Consider the following 27,986-nt stretch of genomic DNA (forward strand, 5'->3'; position numbering starts at 1 on the left):
GACTTTATAGGAGAGGTTACACATGATGTATTATGTTGGAAGTGGAAGACTTGGGGGATATAAACATTCCAAGCAGAGGGCATGGATTGAAGCATGGCCTGGAGGCTCTGGCAAATGCAGAGCATTGAACATTGCCAAGCATTCCTGAAGAGTGGGAGGCAGGCACAGTTAGGATCAGATCATGGAGATCATGACACATACTTTGTCTTGGAGGACATGTCTTTGCAAACTCAAAGAATGAGAATTGTAGTTTTAAAAATTTCTCTGGCAGTGGCACAGAGAAAAATCATAGGTTGCAGTGCAGAGAAGTTAATTTAAATGGAGTAAGAAACTTACTGGAGTAGTTTAGAGGATAGATAATGAGGGTCTGAACTAATACCAAAAAAAAAAAAGAAAAAAAATGAATAATGGTTACATCAGGTGTTTAGGACCCAAACTGACATTACTTTATCCCTAACTAAATAAATCCAGTGAGGAAAAATGAGTGGTTGAAAATTTATGTATCCAACAAAAATTTATTGAGCATCTGCCTTATACCTGGTATTGTCTTTTGGGTTGAGACTAGGCTGGTAAATGAAACAGACAAGATGTATCAGGCTTCTAGATGTCTGACTTAGTGACTTGATAGATGGCCAACTTTCATCACCAAAATTGAAAAAATAAGAAAAGGAGGTATTTGTAAAAAAACAACAAAAAAACTTCTCTCTGAGGGAGCTTGAGAATGACATGCCTGTTGGAAAGCCTGGTCCAAGTGTCATTTGGTCTAGAGCTTAGCATTGCATTCCCCCAGATGCTGGCTTGGCATTGGTAGCCATGGCAGCTTATGGGGAACACTGAGAGAAGACTAAGGCCAAGCCATGGCAGCTTATGGGGAACACTGAGAGAAGACTAAGGCCAAAGTCAGAATTATGCAACATTAGCAGTGAGGAGGAAGCCTGACAGAAAGGTCAGAGATGAAGAAGAAGGTGGTGTGTTGTAAAGCTGCTGAGGGGAGCCCAGTGAGAACGGGTATATTCCACAGCCTTGACTACCTTGAGGTCTCAAGGCGAAGGTGAATCAGAAGTTGGATTAACAGAGTTCATTGGATTTGCCAATTAGGAGATTATTAATGATTTTGAAAGAGCAAATGGTGGAGAAGATATTAGGAAAGAGAAGGCAGTGACTAGAGGTAACAAAAAATTAAGAGAATTTTTGGAGAGAGTTTTGATTTGATTTGGAACATCTTTAGATACCTGTTTAGAATGAGTATTGGGAGGTAAGAGACAGTGAAAAGCTTAAAGTTAGAGGAGCCATGATGACTCTCAGTGCGAGGGGTGTAAAAATGGAAACACTCTTCCTTAAATATCTAAACATTGGGCTTTTCTGTACAAAGGATGTGCACATCATTGTCTCATGCTGATCACCTGACTCCTTGATCATAGTGGTGAACTGAATTAAGTGGTTTTTCAAGAGTACAAAGGAGAAAATTTTATTTTCCTATGAATTGTGCCAAATACGTTCTTAAGAAAATGGGTTTTAATAATTTTCAGGTAAAACATAGAATAGCTCCTAAATTCACTTGATGACTAAAACAGGAACGGGGAATGGTGCTTCTCCTGGTGTTCTGAGTTTCAGTGCTGGCAGCATCTGGGAGCCAGGTTGCTATTATATCATTATAGAGTAAATCCAGGAGGTTTTGAGAAGCACTGTCTCTGTGGTCTAAAGAGAATGTAGTGTTAAATGAAATGTTAAACTAGTAATAATGAATTACAGTATGTGAAATAATTTCAAGTGGCCCTTATATTTAAACAAACAAAATTACATAGCTCAGTTGCCTGTGTCGTCATTTCTTTCCCTTATCAGGCTGAACTGAGTGTTCCTACTTCCGATGAAACTGCAGACCTCAGTTCATTTAAAGACGTGCAGCATCTGGAGCTTCCCAAGGTAAGTCTGCTTTGAACTGGAGTGAAGTGGTGTAAGTACCTTCACACCGGTGCTCTAATTCACTGGTTCTCAAAACTGGTCTGCAGACCAGCAGGAGCAGCATTACCTAAGAGCTTGTTAGAAATACAGGTGCATGGACCCAACCTGTCCTACTGAATGAGCAGCTCTGGGGGTGAGCCCCCAGTTTGTGTGTTAATAAGCCTTCTTTATGACACCAGTGTGCTCTACATTTGAAAACCACTGAGCTAATTGATACTTTGGCAAGGACTCAACTTCTCCTGCCTTTATGATTATCCCAGGGTATGACATTTAGTGGTCTCTCCTTTGATTCATTTACCAGGGACCTGCCATGGAGGAAAAAGAAAAGAATAAACAAACCAAAGTTACAGTCTTTGTCCTTTCTAAAACTGAAGGCTCAGATGACTGGAAGTCTCACTGATAGGCATCCGTGAGGTATTTGCTTTTGCACAGATCTGAACCTTAGTTTCAGGTGACCACTTTAAAGAGGTGGTTTGTTCAGTCTCATGCCGGAAGGCAGGGGAAAGTGGATGAACCAGAGGATAAACAGAAGGAGTAATAAGGTGCTCAGGGAAGAGGAGAGGAAGGGACAAGGGCCAAGGTAGAGTAGGGGATGAGGTGTTTACATGAAAGGCTGCACCAGAAGGAAGAAGAGCCCTTCCTGTGTGCCTTCCTTCCCACTCCATGCTTAAGACAGGTGCTGGGGTCAGTGTATCTGAACTGAATCCCTGTTTCATCTGGTACAGATGTCACACATTGTGGAATCTTCCTTTGTCTCTTTTTTTCTCACCTGTAAATTGGAGATGATAATATTGCCTTTGAAAGGAGGTAAAGAATAAATGAGTTGTTTATAAAGTGATGGGCATGATGCTTGGCTTGTGGTCAGACTTTGCTAAGCATTTAGTGGGGAAAAATATTATGTCTCTTCTTGATTTTTTTTTTTAATAATAGGTAACCCTGTATAGAAATGAATTGCTCTGATCTTACCTATTTAAAAGTTATTGTGGACATTGTGGACAGTTTGTGTTATGGGAAAAGGACAAAAGTCCTTAAAGCCTTTTCTACCATGAAGTCCGTGTACTTCCATTCAGGAATCCCACATTCAGAGTTCCTGCTGTGGCACAGCGAGTTAAGGATCTAGAATTGTTTCTGTGGCATCATGGGTTTGATCCTGGCCTTGCAGAGCGGCTTAAGGATCGTTTGTTACCACAGCTGTGGCTTGGATTAGCTCCCTGGTCTGGGAACTTCTGTATGCCAATGGTGTGGCCAAAAAAAAAAAAAAAAAAAGAAAAGAGAAAAAAGAATCCCTTGTTCTGTTGCTATTTAAGAGAGGTGATATCTTCCTCTTTCTCCTGATGATTTTAGGGTTGAAGTTTCTTTTTTCCCCCTAAATCCTAAAGTCAGAGTTTATAGTATTTAACACTGTAATCCTTCCCCTATAATCTATTAATTATGAAAATTTAAACATATGCTAAATTTATTATAATGGATGATTTTTTAAATCTTAGTTTATGTTTATCTTCAGAAAATTCCAAAATAAGATCATTTATTTCACAGGTATCCTTTCTAATCTATCCACCGAGGATAATAGTACATCCTAGGACCTGAGTGCCCAGAAAATGTTGGGGGAATGAGCTATTAAATCAGTGCATAAGGAGCATAGCACTGTAGTGAAAGCCAGACTACCTGCTTTGGACCCCTCAGTTTGCCTCTTTTGAGGCTGTTTAGGTGTGCCCCTGGAGGGTTTCTTAATCTGTACATAGTTTCTCGTCTACCAAATGGAGATGATAATAGTGCTTAACCTCTTAGAGTCGTACCGAGAGTTAAATATATATTGTGAGAATTAAATTTATACATATATAGAGTCTAGTATCTTGCATACATAGCTAAGTGTCACCTTATTATTATTATTGTTAGAATTATTAGGAAAGAATAAGCTGGCAAAGAGACTCTGCTTGCTTCATGACGCTGGTTTTCTCTTCCTGTGTTAGGCTACCTAAGGTCTTCCATAGATGTTTGCATCATCCTAATCCCTACTCAGAATCGTTCAAGAACTTCTAATTTCAAACAGATAAATTCAAGTTGCTTGGCCTGACAAGATTTATCAGTGGCTGCTTTAGCAGTGCTGTCAAAAGTCTTTCTCACAGCTGGAGTGATTTCTTATAGGTCACTTGGTCACTTAATCCCATTGGTCCCCACTTTCCTGTTCTGTGAGTGGGGGGGTGCCTGGATCAGGGGGTTATGGTTAGGATTGTTTAAGCTAATGAGCAAGCTTTCTTCATTCTGCAACGTAAGTGTTGGTTTCTGCCTTTTAGCCTCTTGCCAATGTATTTGAAGAGTGCACATCCTTTTCCAAGTTAGTTGCTATGGAGGAATCTTAGAACTTCAAGATCTAATGATTTTGTTGCCCGCGGAAAGCTTCCACTTATTTGTAGATTCTGAACAATCTAAAGCTCAGGTAACCAAAGTGTATTTATTGATGAAAGCCAAAGTGACTAAGGGGAATATTCAATAATCTGTTAAAATCAGCTGACACAAGAGGCATTCGATCATGATTTTAAGTGTGGGCTTTTGGAGCTCTTAACTTCTTGAGCCTCAGTTTCTTTATAAGATGGGGGAAATAATAATGCCTTTATATTAAAGATATTTTTGTAAGGATTAAATGAAATAATTAACATAACCCATTTAGCACTGGGCAAGTTATTGTTTTCATTACTATTTTAAACCATGAGGTTCTGAATGGCCTTGAAAACATCTTTTGAGGAAGACATTGCTAAAATGACATGCTAAGTGACACATTGACTCTAGGCCTGTAGGCTCTAAACCCCATTATTAGACTTTGGGAACAAAACACAAGAAAGCAAAGAAGGAAGAATTAAGCAGTTTTACAGCATTCATCCTCGTCTGAAATCCTTTGTCATTTATACTGTCCTTTTTTTTTTTTTAAGATTATGGTTATTTGAACAACTACTTTAGTGGTAAAGTCAAATGTGTGCGTTACATCACTTACTTCTCAGCAGCCCTGTGAGATTGCTGTTATTTGCCCCATTTTTAGCAGTTCCCAAAACTCAGAATGGTAAAGTTAGAACTTAAAATCCAGTCTGCTCTCTTCAAGTCCTGTTTTCTTTTCCCTGTTTCAACTTCTGAATGAGCCTCGTATCCCTTTCCAAAACTCCAATATAGTCCTTATAAGAACCCTACACTATTTCATTCAAACTGACTTGAATCAAGAGCCCATGGAAATAGCTTTAAGAATTCATGCCCCAACCCCTGCCTGTTTATGTCACTTGGGATGCCCTTCTTCTTTCTGTTAGCTTATTTTAATTCTTTTTTCTGTGTCCTTTTTTTTTTTTTTTTTTTTTTTTTTTTTGGCCTTTTCTAGGGCCGCTCCTATGGCATATGGAGGTTCCCAGGCTAGGGTTTGAATTGGAGATGCAGCCACTGGCTTACTCTAGAGCCACAGCAATGCCAAATCTGAGCCGCGTCAGCAACCTATACCAGAGGTCACGGCAATGCCAGATCCTTAACCCACTGAGTGAGGCCAGGGATGGAACCTGCAACCTCATGGTTCCTAGTCGGATTTGTTAACCACTGAGCCAAGGCGGGAACTCCTGTTAGATTATTTTAAATCCTGCATAACTCAGGACCCCGCTTAATCTCACCTCTCTTTCCTTTGAAATGTTCTTTCCTCATTCTGTCCTTTATAACGCATACTCTTAGTGTCTTCATTTATTTTTCATTTATGTAGCTATGCATGACCCAAGAGCATGTCTCTTGAAGTACAGTTTCATGTGGGTGTATTTTTCTGTATATCTAAATTGCATACATCTGGAGAGAGGACACCCTTATCCTTTCTCTTATTATATATTGTATACCATAGTTCATGCTAAGTATCTGGGAGGAAAGTATGAAAGAATGGTTACATGCAGTGTAGGCACGAGGGAAAAGATGTCAAGATCAGGAGTGAGGAAGGAGACAGTAGTTTTTGTTCTGTTACATAAGGGGAACTATCATTTCTTGTTCTGTTTTGACTCCTTGGAAACCGCCTTGCCTTTGATTATTTTTTTCTTTTTAATCCTTCTTTTAGTAGGAAAATAGAAATATAAACAAAGTTTTTTTAAAAATGAGTTTTATTGGAAAGCTTAAAATTATATAATCTAAACCCTTGGTGGTTGACTTGAATGCTAATTCAGTTTATCAATATTTTTGGTCAGTATTTTAGTCAATATTTTTGACTAATGATTTATTTTTAGCACATGTTGCCCTAGGAAAGTACTTAAATGTCATAGCAGATTACAACCTTACATGATTATCAGAGATAAATTTGTTATCCATGCAGTTTTATATGTATGGATTTCAAGTACAATTAAGAATTTTTCCTTCTTCAGAATTTTAGGGAGTCTTCCAACTGGTTTCCCTAATGATAGTAGTTTGTTTAGCTTAGTCCCACTTTTAATTATTCTTTGCCCTTTTCTAGCTATTTAACTATACAGCTGTTCCTTCCTAAATGTGCTTCTTTAATTTGTTTCAAATTTCCTGTATGGTGGTATTTTAATAACTAGCTCAGGACAGAGTTTCTCAGGTCTTTTTCTATTGAGGTCTGTATATACTGTGGCAGAAGTGAGGTGGAAAGTTGAGCAGTTAGGTCGGAAATGATGCATGGACACCCTGTTATCCTTCCTTATCATTCTGCTTTTCTGATATTAATGAGTTGTCTGTAAATGTCTATAAACTTATTTTGGTACTATTCTAAGTGGAATGGGGCATATTAAATGTGGAGGTGTGTAGCTTATTGTTCCTTTTATGACTCTGCCTGTTGCAGATAACAAAAACTTAATTTATTAGGCCTAATCAAGGAAAAGAATTTATGGGCTCTGGTAGCTAGTCAGCAATGTTCAAGGACGGTTGATCCTGGGGCTCAATATCATCAAAGCCACTTCTTTTCCTGTCTCTGCACATCCATCCACAGTGTCAGCTTCTTCCCAAAGCTTGTATTCCTCATAGTTGTAGAATGGCTACTAACCAGAGTTGGGGTCATGTGCTACTTCTTTCATATATAGTTGGGAGTTGGCTGTCGAAAAATTTCAGGCAAAAGCCCCGGGATTCCGTAATTGAACTTAGGCTAGGGACTATGGCCACGGCATAGAATTATACAAGAGACTTAAGTCATTCAGACATCATCTTTGGAGCTACTTGTCCGTTGCAGCATTACAGATTACCACAAAACTTAGCAACAAAATAGACATTTATTATCTCACAGCTTCTTTGGGTCAGGAATTTGGGAAGAATTTAGCTAGGTAGTCTGGCTCAGACTCTCATGTTCAGTTGCCAGCAAACTGCTAGTGAGGATTTCAGGAGTGACCGGGGCTGGTAGATCCATATCCAAGATGGTTTTCTCAAATGGCTATTGACAAGAATTATATCCTTTCCATGGGGTGCTTGCCTGTCCTCATAACACAGCAGCTGGCTTCCCTCAGAACTAGTGGTCCAGGGGAAAACGCAAAGAGGAAGCCCGATGCCTTTGTTTTGACCTAGTTGTGAACTGGCATAACATCACTTCTGCTTAATTCTGTGTGTTACAATTAAGTCACCAAGTCCAGACCACACTCAAGATCCTCTTCTTGAAGGGAGGAATATCACAGAGTTTGTGAACATACATTAAAATCACCACCACCCAAAATGTAGGATGAGAGTGAGAACTGTTTTGAGGCAGCAGGGGGATAGGGGACTGGATATTCTAATGAAAATCTGTGAGTTTGTCTGAAGGACTAAGATGAGAATGGATGTTAGGTAAACAACCAGCAAATGTCACTATGCTAGTGAAGTATTTTTCTGATTATAGTTAAGTGAATAGACCATAATAGAATCAAATCTCAGAATTGACTGCACACAGTCATTGTAGATAGAGTATTATGTATTCATATGAATATTTCTTTGTGGGGCTAGGAAAGAGCATTGGTGTTGAATACCCCCAATAGAGGGTAGCTCAGTTATTTGCATGTGGCATCGGCATTATGATTTGTCAGTTTGGTAGCATGTTGGCTTTCCTATTGGTTGGGCCTGATTTTTTTTTTTTTTTTTTGACCACCAGATCAGGGTTTCAAAACCCTGGCAAGTTTAGAGGTTTTTATCTGAAGTAAATGTGATTATATTGTGTAGAGTTATAAGTAGAAGGAGTGTGTGTGTTATAGCAACACTTTTGTATAGTACGTCAGGTTTTCAGGCCTTTTGTTATTACACTTGATCCTCACAGCAAACTCATGGTTGGCAAGTTTTATTATTATTTTTGAGGGGAAGGTAAGAAAATTGAGGTTTGACGATGTTATGTTAACGTATTCAAATTTCTAGATCTAGCCAGAAAGGAAATTAGAGCCGAGCTCTGCTTACCCTAAAAGCGCATGATTGTCTCTTGTACACATAGCTGATGACCTGAAAAAGAGGGGTGATAGAGAAGATGCACAGTGATAGTGGGAAAGTCGTCAAACATTACTCATCTGTCTCAGCAAAGACACAATGTTGATAACCTTTACAGTGATGGCGAAGCCTTACCTCCATGTCATGGTCCTAAATGTCCTGTGGCAAGCCTGCCTCTCATGTATACATTTCAGAGAAACCATGGCGAGATACCCTTTTGTCTGTTTTGCTTTGCATCTTCCTGGATGGAAACTCTAATGAGAAAGTTTGCTGGTTCTAACCAGACTGAAAAATTTCAAAACCCTGTGGTAATTGTATTCATGTAGATGTTAAGGATAGGTGTAGCCAGTATTATGGAACACCTGGTTCTGATAAAAGAAAGAAAGTATGGGAGTTCTCAGTGGTAATGCACCCAGCTAGTATCCATGAAGACTCGGGTTTAATTCCTGGTTTAGCTCACTGGGTTAAGAACCTGGCAATGCAGTGAGCTATGGTGTAGGTTGCAGATGAGGCTTGGATCCCATATTGCTGTGGCTGTGGCTGTGACGTAGGTCAGCAGCTGCAGCTCTGATTCAACCCCTACCCTGAGAACTTCCATGTGGTATAGAAAGTATAGATCATCAGGAGTAGCTCTTTAGCCTTGGCAGGTTTTCAGTGCAGGACTTTGGACTCAGAGTTGAGAGCGTTTTCCTTCTGCACCAAATTAAAATATGAGTCTTTGGAGAAAGTGCTTATTTAACCCGAAAAAGGACAGAGCCTGAATATGAATAGCCATGGCAGTCTGTCTGCTAAAAAGAAGGGCAGCAGAAAAGGATGACGTGGCCAGTGTTGGTGACTGTCTCTAGAGCTCTAGGCCAGAAAGAGGAAGCAAGAAGGTACTTGTTACTGGTTTTGAATCACTTAGTTGGTTAGCCAGTTACACAGAACTACATGCTCAGGTGTTATGTGTTCATTGAATTATTATTTTTTTGTCTTTTTAGGGCCACATCCATGGCACATGGAGGTTCCCACGCTGGGGGTTGAATCGGAACTGTACCTGCTGGCCTACATCACAGTCACAGCAACTCCGATTCCGAGTTGTGTCTGTGACCTACACCACAGCTTATGGCAGTGCTGGATCCTTAACCCACTGAGCAAGGCCGGGAATCAAAACTGCGTCCTCGTGGATGCCGGTCAGATTTGTCTCTGCTGAGCCATGACAGGAACTCCCTTATGTTCACTGAATTATTGAATGGATTTTCTTTCCCTGAGTGTTTTGGTACAGTAACTAAAGCTATGTTACTGGATATATATGTAAAAGATATGCTATGTAGATAGTAGACATATGTAAGGAGAGATAGTAGACATATGTAAGGAGTAAAAATGTTTAGAATTTTTTTTTTTTGCTTTTTTTTAGGGTCACACCTGCGACATATAAAAGTTCCCAAGCTAGGTGGGATCGAATGAGAGCTGTAGCTGCCAGCCTGCACCACAGCCACAGCAATGTGGGATCCGAGCTACATCTGCAACCTACACCACAGCTCTCGGCAACGCCAGATCCTTAATCCACTGATCGAGGCTAGGGATCATACGCTCGTCCTCATGGGTACTAGTTAGGTTCATTCCTGATGAGCCACAATGGGAACTCCAATGTTTGAATATTTGATGGAGAATTTATTCCCATTAAAGATTTTACAAGTTTCCATAAGAGATTTCTTTTTTTTTAATAATGATTTTTATTTTTTCCATTATAGCCGGTTTACAGTGTTCTGTCGATTTTCCACTGTACAACAAGGTGACCCAGTCAGAAAGAGAAAGACAAATACCATATGATATCACTTATATCTGGAATCTAATATATGGCACAAATGAACCTTTCCACAGGAAAGAAGATCATGGACATGGAGAACAGACTTGTGGTTGCCAAGGGGGAAGGGGAGGGAGTGGGATGGATAGGGAATTTGGGGTTAGTAGATGCAAACTATTGCCTTTGGAATGGATAAGCAATGAGATCCTGCTGTATAGCACTGGGAACTATATCTAGTCACTTATGATGGAGCGTGGTAATGAGAGAAGAGATTTCTAATGGTAGATTTTAGAATAGTTTCGAATGCTTTTCTAGCTCTTGAGTAAGAAGGTGATATTCAGAATTTTCCGTCATTTTCCATTTGGATAAATTTGATGTTTCACTTTTTCTGAATGTTCTTGTTTTTGCTTCTCTAGGATCAGGGAGGTTTAGGCATTGCCATCAGCGAAGAAGATACACTCAATGGAGTCGTCATAAAGAGTCTTACAGAGCATGGGGCAGCAGCCAAGGTGAGGCTTCCCCCCTTTTCACTTTCATAAAGTGATGGGGAAGGGAATTATTTCTATAAAATCACTCAGAATCTTCCATGTTTCCATCTAGGATGGACGGCTCAAAGTTGGTGATCAGATCTTGGCTGTAGATGATGAAGTTGTTGCTGGCTATCCTGTTGAGAAGGTAATATTCCAAAAGAATGCAGGTGGTACTGTGAACCCATCCTTGGGCATGCCTAAATGTATGTGTTTGTGTGTGTGTGTGCTCAGTCAGGGAATCAGAGCTGTGTAGCTATTTAGACATATATCTGTAAGGAAAAGAAAAGATTATTTGGAAGTTATTTAATTTCTCATTTATGTTTTCCAGTGAAGGTAATATTAAGGTATTTTCTGTTGCCTGATAAATTCAGTATTCAGTGGGCACTTTTGATAAATATCATTTCATTTTTCCTTTAGGAAAACTTGGAACTTCTAAACAAAAGTCAACTTAGAATTAAAACCAAAGGAATATTTTAAGTGTGTTTAGTCCTATAAATATGCACTATGTACATTGCTTTATAAACATATTTTAAAACTCAGCCATTAAATGTGTAACTTTTATTGGTGTTAAACAGTTTTAATAGTTGTATGGATTTGGTCCTTTAACCTACCTGTGTATGTTTTAACTTTCCATTAGGCTTGATTCTTTTGTTGGATGGTTTTCCTTATCTTACTTTTAACATAAGTGTTTCCATTTCGTTAAAAAAATTTGTGTAAGCCACTTAAGATTCTCTATAGAATCAGAAGGGGGTAAAGCACCCCATGTGTCTTCTAAGGTTGTAGAGATATAAAGAAATGGATGATATTAGAAATGTCAAAAGTTGAAAGCCCTTTACTTATATAATGAAGAATAGGGTCAGAATGAGATGTATAATAGAACTTAACGGTGGCCTTAATCAATATCAGGGAATTTGAAAAAACTAGAAAGAAACTGTATCCATTCTTTTCTTGACCTCTCAAATCCTGAGAAGGAATTTGCGTCTGACTCTTCTCTCAACTATGCCTAGTTTTAGATTCCAGCTATAATAGTGGTTTATTTGTATAAATCTACTAATTTGCCTTTAAATTTTATTTCTGCTCCACACCAACACCATGTCAGTTTATCAGCCTTTTGAAAACAGTGAAGACAACAGTGAAACTGACCATTCGTGCTGAGAATGCAGATTCCCAGGCTGTTGCTTCAGCAGCTGGTACAGCCAATGGAGAAAAAAAGAACAGCCCCCCGTCTCCGATTGTCCCGCCATCTGGCTCCCCGGAACCAGAGTCTATCCGAAGTAAGGGCTGGTTTCCTCCTGGTCCTGCATGCATACACAGTCAGACTCAGCAGCCAGTCCCTACTTGGGAGCCTCCTGCCTGAAAAGTCATAGTCAGTGACCTGTTGGTGAGAGGGTAGTATGGAGAGAGGGCTCCTGAAGAAAGAATACTCGACTCTGAGGCAGGTGGCCTGTGTGCTATATGTTAATCAGCTACAGGGTTCTAGGAAACCTATCCACTGGTTCTGAGCCTCAGCTTGCTCATATCTAAGACAAGGATGTGGTACTGTTTGTTCTCCAGGGATCTTTTGCTAAGGGCACCTGTGATTCCAAATATGTTGCTAATACATGAGATACGTCTTTTTTTACATTCCTTTTTTTAAAAAAAAATACTACTGAGCATGTAATTTAACTTTGCAAAGCCTCAGTATTCTCATCTGCAAAATGGACACAGTGATACCACTTCAGTGGTGGAATCAGCAGTGCCTGGCACTACATCTAATTCTTAAAAATGCTATTCGTTGCGACATATTTGTAGTTGATATGAGTTCTGTACTTTGGGTGTGAATAGTAGATCCTGTCAAAGTAGATGAAAAGCCTGGGATGATACTTTTGAGCATGATTAAAATGCCAGTCTAGTATATTGAGACACATCATTCCTTTGAGTTACTTTTTGAGAAAAATTAAACTCTTGTTTAATAAAAGAATAAATTTCAAGACTTGCAGCATTAAAAAAAGTACTTAAACACATTGGCATTTTCTGCACTTGGGGAGAAAAAGATCTCTTTTGGCCTCCAAACTGAAACATTCAGTTCTTTGACAGGATTTTAAGGAAAGAACAGTATAAAACATTTGTAATATAGTTGGTTAAAAAGTCTTAAAGTAAGAAATATCTGATGAAAGTAACCCTTTATGTAAAAAGACTGAATCACAAGTTCCCTTGTTGCACAGCAAGTTAAGGATCTGGCATTGTTGCCGCTGTGGCGCAGGTTGCAGCTGTTGGCACGGGTTCGATCCCTGGTCTGGGGTCTTTCACACGCAGCAGGTAGAGCCATTAAAAAAAAAAAAAGACTTGGTAATTCATTAAAATATTTTAAAATTTTATGAACATTTTTCAGTTGTAAGTTGATCCCTAGATAGCATTGTCTATACTACTATAAAATGCCAAATGGAAACATAACATAAAAGAAAATATCTTGGAGTTCCTGTTGTGGCTCAGTGAGTTAAGAACTCAACTTAGTGTCCATGAGGATGTGGGTTCTATCCCTGGTTAAGGATCTTGTGTTGCTTCAGTCTGCGGGGTAGAGCACAGATATGGCCTGGATCAGGAGTTTCTCTGGTTGTGGTGTAGGCTGGCAGCTGCAGCTCCTATTCAGTCACTAGTCTGAGACCTTACATAGGCTGCAGGTGTGTCCGTAAGAAGAAAAGAAAATAATTTTACACCTGCTTTTCCCATTTAAGTAGCAAGAAGCGTTTCTGATTCTTAAAATGAGAGCATCTTTTGTAAAGCTAATTTATCAAGTATTCCACCTTTCCTAAAATAAGCTGTTTGCTGTGTGCTCTTAGCAAATCAGGAAACATATGATGTGAAGACCATCATAAAACAAAGTGTGAAATTATATTCTTCTTATTTTCCATAATATAACCTTATTTAATTCTGAGCATATATGCACCAGGATTTAATATTTGAGTTTGTAAAACAATGCAGCACAAGGAAAGAAATGGCAGGTGGGTTTCACTTGATGTCTTGTAAACTCAGACATTAAATCCAATTGCATATATGCTCAAATTTAATTACGTAAGAAGAGATACTCTAAGATAGGATGAGAAGGAAAACCAAATAAAAACCTGAAAAGTCCTGAATGTCAGGCACCATGACCAGAGTTACTGATGTCCTTTTTTTTTTAATATTTTATTATAGTTGATTTATAATGTTCTATCAATTTCTGCTGTACAGCAAAGTGACCCAGTTTTATAATAAATATATGTATATATATTCATTTTCTCACATTATCCTCCATCATGTTCCATCACAAGTGACTAGACAATAGTTTTCTGTGCTATACAGCAGGATCTCATTGCTCATCTACTCCAAATGAAGTAATTTGCATCTACTAACCCCAAACTCTGAGTCCATCCCACTCCCTGCCTCCCCCTTGGCAACTACAAGTCTGTTCTCCATGTCCATGAGTTTGTTTCTTTTCTGTAGATAGGTTCATTTGTGCCATATTTTAGATTCCACGTATAAGTGAAATCGTATGGTCTTTCTGTTTCTGACTTCACTTAGTATGAGTCTCAAGTTCCATCCATATTGCTGCAAATGGCATTATTTTGTTCGTTTTTGGCCGACTGATTCTTTGTGTTTTGCGGTTTCTCCTGAATGTGGGTTAGGTCTCCACCACATGTCACAGTTTTGGTTTTGTTTTTTTGTCCTGATTGGCCGCTCCTTGGCATGTGGAATTCCCAGAGAAAGATCAGATCCAAGCCACAGCTATGGCATTGCCAGATCCACTGCAGTGGGCTGGACATGAAACCTGTGTCCCAGGGCTCCAGAGATGGTTCCGATCCCATTGCGCCACAGCGAGAACTCCATACATCTCAGTTTTACAAATCATAATTCCGTAAGGTTGTTTAGCTCTGTGAAATGTAGGCTATCAGAGGTAAACTAGAGGTTCAGTTCAACTCTCTGTTCTCATTCTTTTTACATATCATCTCTCGTAATTAAAAAAATATATATAGAATAGTCCTGAAAATAATTTAACAGGTAAATTCGTGCCCACCATTCTGAATTACCAATGATGATTTAATTATTTGTTGAATAGTTTTAAATATAACCAAGAGATTAAGGTAGCATTGAAGTCATCCTTGTCCCCAAACTTATGCTCATTTTCTTCTCCATCCCCCATAGGCAACTGTTGTGGTAAGTTTGATATGTACTCCTTCTAACCAATTTTCATTTGTATTTTACTTCATTTCTGACGTATTTTTAGGTACAAGTAGGTCATCAACACCAGCAATCTTTGCCTCTGACCCTGCAACCTGCCCCATCATCCCAGGCTGTGAAACAACAATTGAGATTTCCAAAGGGCGGACAGGGTTGGGCCTGAGCATTGTCGGGGGTGCGGACACACTGCTGGTAAGGACACAGCCAGAGATGGATGCTTCAGCCCACAGGCAGCCTGTTCAGTGAACCCTGAGAGACCATTATCAGGGAGATTTCTATCAGTTTTATGAAATGAAGTACAAAGGCTTAGAAAAGCGTAATCATTCCTTGTTATTTTAACTTGTAGGGCAGATACCCAACTGGGTACTGGGATTTTTATTTTGAGTAAGCCAGCACTGACTTAATAACATTCCTTTATACTTGTGATTATGACCTTTAGGTTCAAAATATTTTCATTAGTTTACCAGTTCTTGTATTTTAATTTTCCTTTTACTGACTGGATACTGCTGGATTAGACCCATATTGAGAAAAGTATGAAAATTTGGACAATCTGTAGACGAAATTTTATAAGTACCAAAAGTACTTTTAAGATGCACTCATTCCACTGGTGGATAGAAAAGGGGATAAGGTGATAAATATCTGTCATATGTGCATGTCTGGATGATTTGTATGTATTTTGTAATTTATTTCTTTAAACTTTCCCATCATTTGAAAGAAGTATAAGCTTCCTGGAACCATTTAGCAAAAGTTTTGTTTGAGTCCATAGGGTGCCATTATTATCCATGAGGTTTACGAAGAAGGAGCAGCATGTAAAGACGGGAGACTCTGGGCTGGAGATCAGATTTTAGAGGTACAGAATAGGTACAGAATGCTGTGCCTTTGACCTTTACAACTAACAAAGGAGAAGCTACTCTGGGGAGGGTGGTCTTTGTGGTTGTTTTTTTTCCCACCCTCTCTCCCTCTCTCCTTCACTTCCACTCTCCTACTTCCCTTCCCTTCCCTTCCTTTCCCCTCTCCTCCCTGACCCATCTCTCGTGTCTCCCCTCATTTCTTCACTTTACTCAACTTACCTGACTTCTCAGAGTCTGCGTCCCATTTCTGTACAGGTGAATGGCATTGACTTGAGAAAAGCCACACATGATGAAGCAATAAATGTCCTGAGACAGACACCACAAAGGGTGCGCCTGATGCTCTACAGAGATGAGGCCCCATACAGAGAGGAGGACGTGTATGACACCCTCACCATTGAGCTGCAGAAGAAGCCGGGGAAAGGCCTGGGGTTGAGTATTGTTGGTAAAAGGTATGACTGAACAGGGCAAACACAGTGACCTCTTGGAAGTGATTGAATTTAAGTCCTTTTAAAGAGCACCAGCAGTAGTGGAATCTTTATCAACTGCTAGTCTTCTTCAGTTAGTAGTTTTCAGCGTACACAATCGTGGAACATCAGAAGACATTGGTGTTGAACTATTTTCATCAGTATTTTGTGCTGGGGGTCGGGGAGGTGGGGCGGTTGGGAGGTTGGAGGTACTAGACAAAAAGCCAATAGGTATTTTTGAGTACTTGGTGCTTGCCAGGAGATACATTAGGTTCTGGAGAACAGAATTAAGTAAAACATGGGTCCTGATGTCAAAAAACAAAACAAAACAAACAAAACCTCAGCTTGGTAAATGAGAAATTCTTACAACCAAGGCATCTGTTAATGAGAGGCAGAAATGTGTTGTGGGGGATCCATGGACGCAAAGGAGAAAGAGACTGTGTGACCTTATTTAAGAGAAGTAGGTTAGGAAAACATCTTCATAAAGATGTGCTTGAGATGAAGCTAAAAGTGATATATGCGAGTTGGTCCAACAAAAAGGGGGAGGATATTTAAGGGAGAGGGATCAGGGTGAACAAGAGCACGCCATCAGAAGGGAACATAAAAAGTTATTTAAGAGGCTAGGTAGGTACTGAACCTAATGTACATTCACCAAATTTATTTATATATAGGTAATATTAAATATATATATGTATTCCAGTATTTTCTAATATGTCTAAAGATGGGAAAGCAGAGTATCAGATTGTGAAATGATTTGTTTGAGATCATGACCTTGGCAAGAACAAGTGATGTAATTCAGCTTTCACTAAATGCTTCTACGTACAGTTACCTTTGTGTCTCAACAAGAAGTTGTTGGGTTGTTTATAGTTTTATGAAACAAAGGTTGGAATCAGATTAATATTTGTTCATTTGTGTAAACCTATGTTGTGTAAAAGTTAGATTTAAAAGTAATAAAGTTAATGATTTAAAATGAAAGACATCATAGCAATGGCACTTAAATTTTGAGTAACAACTGGTTTTAGTGGAGATACACATCTATTATTTATTTTTAGTAATGCTAATGATGTTGGTGACATATTTGTGTGGGCACAGGTCAATATGCATTGAAGACTTCATTATGGTGTAGAAAGGACAATATATTTAGCTCCCAGTGACTGACTCTTAAGTTCCATTTTTTTCATTCAGTAGCTATGTGACCCATAAAATGAATGTAACAGTAGCCACTTCTACTTACAATGTAGAATTAAGTAAATATGCTTATAAAACGTGGTTCATCTACGAAATATTATGCAGGTACTATTACAAAAATCATTATTATAGTTGCCCCAGTGATGCTGAAAACAATAAAACTATTTTAAAGTCACAAAAGTAGAAGTATAAAGTCTTCACTTGAAAACTGTTAGACTTTCAAATGTTACATCAGTATTGCATTATGGTGGAGAAGAAATAATAATGCTGAAATTCAAAATTATGTTTCCAGAAATGATACTGGAGTATTTGTGTCTGACATTGTCAAAGGAGGAATTGCAGATGCTGATGGAAGACTGATGCAGGGAGACCAGATACTGATGGTGAACGGGGAAGATGTCCGTCATGCCACCCAGGAAGCTGTCGCAGCTCTGCTAAAGGTAGAAAGCCAATGCCACACATGATCGTGGGTGATAGTGCAGGAAAGGAAAGCATATCACATTGAGCTGCCACACTCAGACAAGTACTGATCTCTTTATTTAGTAGATTTTCTAAAATAAGGTGTATTTATGCATAAGATACCATATTGCAGTGATAAATCTCTAACAAACTTAGAATCACCTGTCTATTATATTGTTACATAGTGAGAATTATGAACTGAATATCTGAGATCTTAGTAAATCTTTTATTATATAGTGATGATTGTGTGGCTTTCCTCTTGAAAGAAAAGCACATATTCAGGCCACAAAGGAGGAACAAAAAGTCTTAACCTCAGTTCTCCCCTGTTTATATTTGGGTATATTCTTATGACCCCCGGCATAAGGGAAGATTTTCCTCCCTGGCATGGATGCCCTTTGAAGAGGGACCAGTGGAAAGGCAGGAGATCACAGGAGGGAGGAAGGGCATCTCTGGAAGTCATGCTTTCTGGGTTGTCCTGTCTCAGCCCCTTTCTTAACCCCTATCTGGGTGCTAAATTGGACATCTTTATATTTCCCCAGAGATGAATAATGTAGAAGAAAGATTTACCCTTTTGAACCATAGAAGAGAACGCTTGGTTCACATCTTATTCTGATTCAAAACTATTAAACTATTTAAAGTTTGTCTTTTAAAATCATATTTGGGAGTTCCCCTTGTGGCTCAGCAGTAACGGAGCCTACTAGTATCCATGAGGACTCAGGTTTGATCCCGGCCCTACTTAGCAGGTTAAGGACCCAGTGTTGCCATAATAAGCTCCTTTGAAAGTCACAGATGTGGCTCGTATCCTGCACTGCTCTGGCTGTGGCGTAGGCTTGCAGCTGCAGCTCCAATTCAACCCATAGTCTGGGAACTTCCATGTGCCTTGGGTGAAAAAAAAAAAAATTGTAATTGGATGGGAGTTCCTGCTTTGGCACAGAAAGTTAAGGATCCAGCATTGTCTCTGTGGTGACACAAGTTTGATCCCTGGCCCAGCACTGTGGGTTAAAGATCCAGCATTTGATTCCTGACCCAGAAATGTCCATATATGGTAGATGCTTCCATAAAAGACAAAAAAAATTGTAGTTGAATGGGTCATCCTTATGAAATTAAGGTGATTTAATGCAAATTTACTAGCAGTACCTTCATCAGTTATTATAGTTGTAATTTCAGTAATTATAAGGCACCCATCCCAAGGTGTCATTGCTAGGCTTAAGCACATTTTACTTTATGAAATGTATTTTTTTTTTTTTTTGTCTTTTTGCTATTTCTTGGGCCGCCCCTGCGGCATATGGAGGTTCCCAGGCTAGGGGTCCAATCGGAGCTGTAGCCACCGGCCTATGCCAGAGCCACAGCAACGCGAGATCCGAGCCGCGTCTGCAACCTACACCACAGCTCACGGCAACGCCGGATCGTTAACCCACTGAGCAAGGGCAGGGACCGAACCCGCAACCTCATGGTTCCTAGTTGGGTTCGTTAACCACTGCACCACGACGGGAACTCCTGAAATGTATTTCCTTTAAAGTAAACTCTCCATGAAGAATCATTTTCTGATTAGAAAGGCAGATCCAGTCTCATTTTAAAAATAAAATATAAATTAGTCACTTAAAAATACAACTCTTAGCACTTTAGGTGTGTTTCCTATTAGGAAATATTCCAGTTTCCTGAGGGTATTTGTGTCCTGCAAATAGATAAAGCAATGCTTATCTCATTGCTTTTCGTTTACCTAACATGTAATTTTATGACCTGAAATACAGTTCAATGATGACTAGAAGTTGGTCACCATCAGTACCCATGTGATGTAGCACATATTAAAGGACACGAGCCTTCATGTCAGTGTCCACCAGCAGTAGAAGTGTCAGAGCTCTCACATGCTGGTGGGAAGCCTCGTCAGTGGCTAAACTTTATGGAGTGATTTTCAAGTGAGCGTCTTGTTATTAACCTCTGTGGTTTGCATAGGATCTGGTATGTGCATAAACACTTAGTTATTAATAAGACACATTTAGGAGTTCCTGTTGTGGCTCAGCAGTTATGAACTCAACTAGTATCCATGAGGATGTGGGTTCGATCCCTGGCCCTGCTTGGTGGGTTAAGGATCCAGCATTGCCATGAGCTGTGGTGTAGGTTGCACACGCAGCTCTGAGTGCATTGCTGTGACTATGGCGTAGGCCAGCAGCTGCAGCTCCAATTCATAGACCGCTAGCCTGTGAACCTCCATATGCCATGGTTGCACCCTTAAAAAGATAAAAAAAAAGAAAAAGGGGGAAAAAAAGCACATTTAAAATCTATCATTTCTTATTATTAGAGTTATCAATTTCCAAAAAATAGATTAGAATTCTTTAAGAAGTAGCTTTCTTTTGGAGATAAATTTAAAATGATAGTTAAATCTGTAAGATAGATGACTCTCAAAGACAGTAAAGGAGACATCCAGAAAATAACATAGTTTTAGAACCAGTTAAACCACCATTTAAAAACCCAGTTTGGCAGTACATACAGAGAGCCTTAAATATTTGTATAAGTTTGTTATTTGTAGCTGCTGCTTCCTGTTGTTTTGATTTAGTAATCCTTCATTTAAAAATCTTGCATGCATAATGCTCAGTACACAAAATTCTTCATATATGTAAGGTTCATTGCAATGTTGTTTGTAGTAATAGAAACACCGGAAGCAGCAGTTGACAGTACTGCTCTGTGCTAGACACTTTCATAAGCGTTGTATGTAGATTATTATAACAGCCTTTAATGGTCTCCATTTTTAAAAATGTGGAGTTAAAGACTTGTCAAGATAGATATCTATTAAGGTCACACAGCTAGGAAATCACATAGTCTGGATTGAAACCAGTGTATCTGATGCCAAAAAGCCTGGGTTCTCAAATACCTCATTGTGTTGCTTCTGCTTTAGACTGTATAGCATTTCTTGCATGTCTATGATTTATTCATAAAGAGCCATAGAGAAATTGTCTTCATTTCTTGTTTTGTGTTAATAACAACAGGGCTTATTTAAGTATAGTATAGTAAATCTATGCAGGTACAGTGTTGGTGGCAGAGCACTTACTCAGTCATCTGCTATCGAGAGCCAAACGAACTGTTGCAGTAGTGGTTATTTATTTATTTATTTATTTATTTATTTTTTAATCTGAGTTGTTTGTTTCTTCTAGCCTATTTAAATTGATGTGTTTCATGAGATAATTGCTCAGTTTCCCTTTGCCTCGGGATACACAGTCTCCATGTAAAACATGAGGTAGTTAGACTCTTGGTGTTGCTGCCACAGCTTGTTAAAATTTTTGCTCGTTTTAATGTTTTCAAAAAGCCTCTTTCCACAAAGGATTGGAATGATCTTTGCCTATAGAAATTCCAAAAGGGAAATGCCCTTCAAAAACCCAGTCTCAAAGAGTTAAATGTAATCCTAAAGCTGACTAGCGTTTTATTTGAACATTTCTGTAAAACAACTTTCCCCCTAGTGTTCCCTAGGCACAGTAACCTTGGAAGTTGGAAGAGTCAAAGCTGGTCCATTCCATTCTGAAAGGAGGCCTTCTCAAAGCAGCCAGGTGGGTGGCTATGGGATTCATCAGGTTGGTGCAGTCCACAGGTCAAATAGAACTCAAAGGTGGCCCTGATTTTGGGTCTGTCCAGGGTTCTGTACACAGGCCTGGCCCTCTGGCCGCTAGCAGAGCGGCTGAGGTGCAGAGTTTGAGATAGGCAAGAGCAGGAGATGAGAGTGGACAGGAAATCAAGGTGTGGCCCTTGAATAGTTGGTGAGTCATTCTAAGGAGCATTCTTCTTCTCTGACATGAATCTTTTTCCATAATCTCAAAATTAACCAGTTAATACAAATAAGCCTAACAAGATGATATATTTTTAAAGTATTTTGTAACAAGCATGTATCAACCAATATTCAACTGAAAATATCCCATGTAGGGGAACTGTGGAAGTTCACCACAATGTATAAAAATTTGGTGTGAGGTAGCGGGAGTCTTTGGCAAGCCCCTCCCCAGTCTAGCCTTCTGATAACAGAAGCCCATTTTTATTGGCCTGTCATTAAAGACCCCTTAGTTATCCCTTGATAAAGGCCATTGGTTTCCTGTTGACTGGCACTATTTCTGCAGTTTTTGTTTAAGTCCCTATCTCTGTACAAATTTTTAGTTTAAATTTAGAGAAGGTTAACTCTAGTGAGATTATTTTCTAAATCTAGTGAGAAAATCTGCTAAAATTTTAGGTAGGTTGGAGTCAGTTGCATCCATTCTTTTACCTTCAGTTTATTTATGTCATTGGATAAATTCTTTCTTAAAAAGAAAAACAAATCAGTGGAAACTGTTTGTATTGCCCTTCAAATTATCAAATGCAGCTTTTGCTTAACAGATATTTTTCTGTAGGTGCACTAAAAGAATTCTGAAATAAGTGGTATTGGAGTGGGGGTGTATTATTACATCCAAAGCTTTCTAAAACAACTGTTATGTATTTGTAGATGAGTGAAGGCAGCCTGTCATCGTTTACCTTTCCACTTTCGGGCTCCAGTACATCTGAGTCACTGGAAAGTAGCTCAAAGAAGAATGCATGTAAGATTGGTTTGAAATTTTAAGCATGACTTACTGGTTTGAATTTTGACCGTCAATGCTGATTTTTTTCCCTGTTTTACTCTGAAGCTCTCTTTCCTCTAAATCATCCCAATCCTAATACAGGTGCAAAAATGAGTGCCAGCAGAAATTTGGAACAGCATGAAATGATGCCTATGGTGGCATTTCCCATTTGATGTTTTCCCTATGTGATATTCTAAACATTAGAAGCAAGATTCTAATGTTTCTTACAAACAGATTGGTATATTTGATTTTTATTCCCTTTCTCTATTTGATGTAACACTAATACCTCAAAAGATGCCATTAAGTGAAGCCTTCTTTCCATGAAGATTGCAAAAATTTTGATTGAGAAAATTAATATGATCCTCCTGTGTTTTAATTACATGAAATCATGATGCAGAGGGTTTTTTTGGCTTGGAGCGTTGGTTGAAAGTTGTTCAAATTGAAGAAACTAACCATATGGCAGTCTCTGTTTGCAATGTGACTAATATTCTAGAAATTTAGGCCCTTAAGTCCATGGATTCTTTTTAATGCTTCCACGACTTTATTCCTCTCAGCTGTGCACATGTGCCTTTTTATCCAAAGCACATCCTGTCCTTGACTCATTCAAAGTGGATTATGCAGTTGTATAAGCAATGCTTGAAATAAGAAGGGAAAAAATGGGATGGTGTGTGGATTTTGCCAACTGGGAGTCCCCGTGTAAGACAGATTTAATCATGTGTGCTAATAACTTTGAGCATCCCCTTAACAAAAAACTAGAGTATCCCGTTTAGTCTCATCTAGCTCTAGACATCAACTAAAGTCTAAACTGACATTAAAAATGCTTTAATAACAATATTTCATCTTTTTTTCCCCTTTACAGTAGCATCTGAAATACAGGGATTAAGAACAGTTGAAATTAAAAAGGTAACTTAGAAGAGAGAAAAAAATGTAAACTGTTGACTCCAGAGGTGTCTGCATATGTGTTTTCCTGTTACTGCCTTACTATTTTATAGTTCTATCAGATAAAATACGTATCATACACAGATAGGGAATAATGCAGTCCTTGCTGAATTTCCTTGTTGGAAAAATCATTGTTGATACATCCTTTATTGCCAAAAATGGTATCAGTCCAGCCCCACACAAAAGAACACCAGTCTTCTCTCACTTCTCATACTGATAAGTAAGACTTTGGCTTCAGCAGACATTTCCTGTTACTTGAAACAGATTCCTCTGACAGCCATGCACAACAGAGAAAATAAAAGCAGATTTATGTGCCAAGCACTCTTGCAGACACTGCATGCCATCATCATCATGTTATAGTCACTGCGTAGAGGCATGGTAATCTGTCTACTTTGTCCGTGAAGATCTAGAGATTCCTTGAGAGCAGTGGACTTGTTCCACATCCTACCATTTATAAGTGTGGGCCTTTTAACACAGGTTTGTTTCTCTGGTTCCTTTTTACTTCATCAGTTAATTTGCTTTTCCTCAGTCCGGATAACATGATTTCCATTTAGCCAGTTTTGATCTGTTTTACTTCCTGAACAGATGGTTATTTTTCTAAATCACATTAGGACCTGTATCAAATGAAGTAATGCAATTTTCTTGGGCCTCATTTTCTACCATCTAGAAGATCAGAGTTAACTCTAGAATATTGTGCCAAAGAAACCAAAAGCCAATTAAAAATAGCAGTTTGACCAAAATACTCTATCTGTTCAATGTCAGGGGCCTTCTGATTCACTGGGGATCAGCATTGCTGGAGGAGTGGGCAGCCCCCTTGGTGATGTTCCTATATTTATCGCAATGATGCACCCGAATGGAGTTGCAGCTCAGACCCAGAAACTCAGAGTAAGTTTTACTCATAGCCCTGGTAACCTTAGCAAATCTGTCAAAAGGTTTTTTAAACTATTTGAATCTGACCAGCTATTGCCAGCAGTTTGAAATGTCTGTATGAGCTTTTAAATCAGGTAATCTAGCCACAACAGGGCTTGGTTTGAGTGAAAGATGTAGATGAATTCCTGTCATGGCTCAGCGTAAATGAATCTGTCTAGTATCCATGAGGATGCAGGTTTGATCCCTGGCCTCTTTCAGTGGGTTAAGGATCCAGCATTGTCATGGGCTGTGGTGTAGGTTGCAGACGGTACTTGGATCTGGCATTGCTGTGGCTGTGGCTTAGGCCAGAGGCTACAGCTCCAATTGGACCCCTAACCTGGGAACCTCCATATGTGCAGGTGTGGCCCTAAAAAAAAAAAAAAGAGAATTTGCTGTCATATGCCAATTTGCAAATAAGTGAAATGAGAAGACTTACAGTTGCTTCTTAATATTTTCACTTGTTAGAAACCCTGTGGAAGAAGTTAAAAGAAAACAGTATTTTAAGAAAGTATTACCAGAATTTAGTAAAATTTTTCTTGATGTGTTTTATTGGTTTAAATGCTGATTTAACTTTTATTAAATTTAAAATTATCATTTATGTTGTATTTGTTTATCAGTTTTATAGAATTAGGTCATATTTACATTAAAGTAACTGAATCTCTATGAAGTAAAATCTGTATGGCCTCATGCCTTAAAAATGGTCTCAAACAATAACCACAATTTAAAAAGTGTCTAAATCATAATGATTCACTCTCCTTTTGTTAAGTAAATTTATGACAGGCACTTAAAAACTGATTGTACTCATAGGAGTCAGAAAACTTTTCTGTGAAGGACCAGATGAATATTTTAGGCTTTGCAAGTACACAACTCTGCCTTGTGAAAGCAGCCAAATAATTGTGTCTGTCTGCTAACCAGATTTCATTAACCAAAATAAGCGGTGGGCCAGTCTTGGCCTGTGAACTGTATAGTTTGCCAACCCTTGACTTAGAGTTCTAACTGATGTGTTTTATAATGTCCAGAGAAATTCTGATTTTGAAATGATAGCAGGTAAGTTACTCTTGTAATAGGAAGTAATGTCTTACCCTGGAAAAATGAAGAGAAAGGAAAAGCGGTTCCCTGCTCCTTGCCCCACAGATGATAAAACTCAGCCATTACGTGCAGCTTCTCTTTGTGGTTGCTGTGGCTTGGAAGTGGAGGCTCCTTGCTTCTATTTCTGTTGCTGACTAGCAGTATATAAATGACACGGACAGGACGGAAGGAAATCATCCCACTCCCAGGGCTGTGGCAGCAGATGGCTGTTTCTCTCCCTTGCAGGTTGGGGATAGGATTGTCACTATCTGTGGCACATCTACTGAGGGGATGACTCACACTCAAGCAGTTAACTTACTGAAAAATGCCCCTGGCTCCATAGAAATGCAGGTAAGATTTTTATCCCCACTCTTCAGAACATGGGTAGCTTGAGGGCACATGAGCTTTGATGTTAAAGCTGTAAAAATGATTAAATCCCCTGCTATTTCTCTCTTTATTACTATTTCCCTTAAACATAAACGATTACGTTGAGAGTTCCAGGAAAGGACGGAAGAAGCACATTCATGTCACATTTTATCCTGATGCATTTATTGTTTCATACTTAGGTAAGGGGGGAAAAATGAGGTCTTTAGCAGGAAACGATTAATTGCTGAAATTTTTAGTGGTGTGATTGGCTTATATTCTGAAGATCTTTTAAAAATAATTACATGTGAGACTGTGTTTGAAAAGCATCAGAAGACTTGATAGAAATGAATAAATAGATTATTCTTACTGTCAGCTCAAGAGGCCTCTGGGTCTTGTGAAATTCCCTTCTCTAATTTTAATCATGTTAAAGAAATGATTAAGTGGACAATAAAATACACATTTTAATCCAAATGCCCTTTTGAAAGGAAAATTACTGATGTCTTCCTAGCTCATGAACACATGTTTTTCTTTTTATATTTCTCCTGTGTGCAGGTAGTTGCTGGAGGAGATGTGAGTGTGGTCACAGGTCACCAGCAGGAGCCTGTCACTTCTAGTCTGTCTTTCACTGGGCTGACATCAAGCAGTATATTTCAGGATGATGTAGGGTGAGCTCAGATACTGTGGTTTCCATGTCCCTACCACTCACATAAAAGTGAAATAATAGGAAATGAGGTATGAAATACAAAGACCAAGTGTTTCTAAATTCTTAAATAATTATGACATGGATTTAGCTTATCAGAGGTAGGTATATAGCTAGATAGATAGTCAGAACTCATGCATGCTTGCCACTTCTACTCCCATATTTTTGACTCTGAGATTTTTGAGGAGAGATATTTAGTATTGGGATCAGTCTCCGGACTCGGGGTTTGGGATTGGCATATGCCCTCTGTGGTGTATGGAATGACTGGCCAATGGGGACCGGCTCTATAGCACGGGGGTCTCTACCAATATTCTATGATAATTTATATGGGAAAAGAATCTGGAAAGAATGGATATCTGTACACATATAACTGAATCACTTTTTTGTACAGCACAAATTATCACAACCTTGTAAATCAACTATATTTCAATAAAACTTTAAAAAATTAAAAAGATACACTAATCAAAAAATTAAAAACATAATTCTAACATTGTATATTCATTTAATCATCCTTTTGATTAAAAAAACTTGAGTGCAAAAGAATTAGAATAGAGAGAGGAGAAGAGAGGATATTATTAGAATTTTTATGTAATTTGACACAGCTTTTATATTGCTTATCATCGATTTTTGTCTCTGAGCTTGAGAATACTGACGTTTATGACTGACTTCATCAGAGTCCTCAGCACATTAGCCTCTCGCTTTAAATAAACTGGAAAAAGAAGGAGCTACTCAGTGCAGTGAGAACATGCCAGGGATGTGTTAGGTTAAGGGTGCTGGACATGAGTAATAGGATTAGGGTATTAAGTTGGATTACATTAGATTATGTAAATTTAAGATAGGACCATGGACATGCACTGACAATTTAAGCATCCCCAAAATACCCATAATATACTCATTGTCAGTAACAGAATTATACTAGCCCTGGGTGGAGTCAGATAACCTATAACTTGCAGATTCGTGGAGATACATACATATACTATACACATATGTATATGTGTGTAAACATATATGTGTATTTATATTTTAAAAATCTAAAATCTCTTTTTTCTTCGTTTTACTGTAGACCTCCTCAGTGTAAGTCTATTACACTGGACCGGGGACCAGATGGCTTAGGCTTCAGTATAGTAGGAGGATATGGTAGCCCTCATGGAGACTTACCCATTTATGTTAAAACAGTGTTTGCAAAGGTAAGCTTGCAAATGTTAACCACCCTCTTCCCCTCTAAACATTCATTAACAGTGGTCAGCAGCTGGCTTATTAGTTTATGTCCTGAGGTAATGCCAAATGGTTAACAGTTGATCATTTTCTTTGGGAACTCCCTACAGGAACAGGTCATTAAATGTTTTTGTCCAATTTGAGATTTAGTTATATTTAAAGGAAAACAGGCTCAAATTGAAATTGCATGGGCGCTCTTGACATATACATAAAACTATTAATGAAGTTTACTTAAAAGAGCTTGATTTTTTTTCCTTTGAAAACAAGTTGCATATGATTGACCATCTTTCAGAAATAGGACATTTTAATTATGTGTATGCTATAGAGCCCTGGTGTTTATTTTTCTTTGCATTTTTTTTGGTCATGAAATATAAAATAGACATTGAAAAGT

The 27,986-nt window shown here is 38.7% G+C and overlaps 1 protein-coding gene across 16 annotated transcripts in view; it reads left to right on the top strand.

Annotated features, from left to right (window-relative positions):
* The window catches only part of MPDZ (multiple PDZ domain crumbs cell polarity complex component), a 170,357-nt gene that overhangs the window by 136,954 nt on the left and 5,417 nt on the right, over positions 1 to 27,986 (top strand). For all 16 annotated transcript variants that reach the window (XM_021063726.1, XM_021063743.1, XM_021063757.1 and 13 more), the window contains 15 exons: positions 1,843 to 1,923; positions 10,558 to 10,650; positions 10,742 to 10,816; positions 11,771 to 11,945; positions 14,915 to 15,060; positions 15,635 to 15,718; positions 15,975 to 16,168; positions 17,664 to 17,811; positions 21,283 to 21,369; positions 22,287 to 22,377; positions 23,258 to 23,301; positions 24,100 to 24,222; positions 25,561 to 25,665; positions 26,233 to 26,345; positions 27,444 to 27,567. In XM_021063726.1, the coding sequence (XP_020919385.1) occupies positions 1,843 to 1,923; positions 10,558 to 10,650; positions 10,742 to 10,816; positions 11,771 to 11,945; positions 14,915 to 15,060; positions 15,635 to 15,718; positions 15,975 to 16,168; positions 17,664 to 17,811; positions 21,283 to 21,369; positions 22,287 to 22,377; positions 23,258 to 23,301; positions 24,100 to 24,222; positions 25,561 to 25,665; positions 26,233 to 26,345; positions 27,444 to 27,567 (1,683 nt within the window). The remainder of the gene's footprint in view (positions 1 to 1,842; positions 1,924 to 10,557; positions 10,651 to 10,741; positions 10,817 to 11,770; positions 11,946 to 14,914; positions 15,061 to 15,634; positions 15,719 to 15,974; positions 16,169 to 17,663; positions 17,812 to 21,282; positions 21,370 to 22,286; positions 22,378 to 23,257; positions 23,302 to 24,099; positions 24,223 to 25,560; positions 25,666 to 26,232; positions 26,346 to 27,443; positions 27,568 to 27,986) is intronic.

Source organism: Sus scrofa, chromosome 1 (assembly GCF_000003025.6).
Source record: "Sus scrofa isolate TJ Tabasco breed Duroc chromosome 1, Sscrofa11.1, whole genome shotgun sequence".
In the NCBI taxonomy this organism is placed as follows: Eukaryota; Metazoa; Chordata; class Mammalia; order Artiodactyla; family Suidae; genus Sus; species Sus scrofa.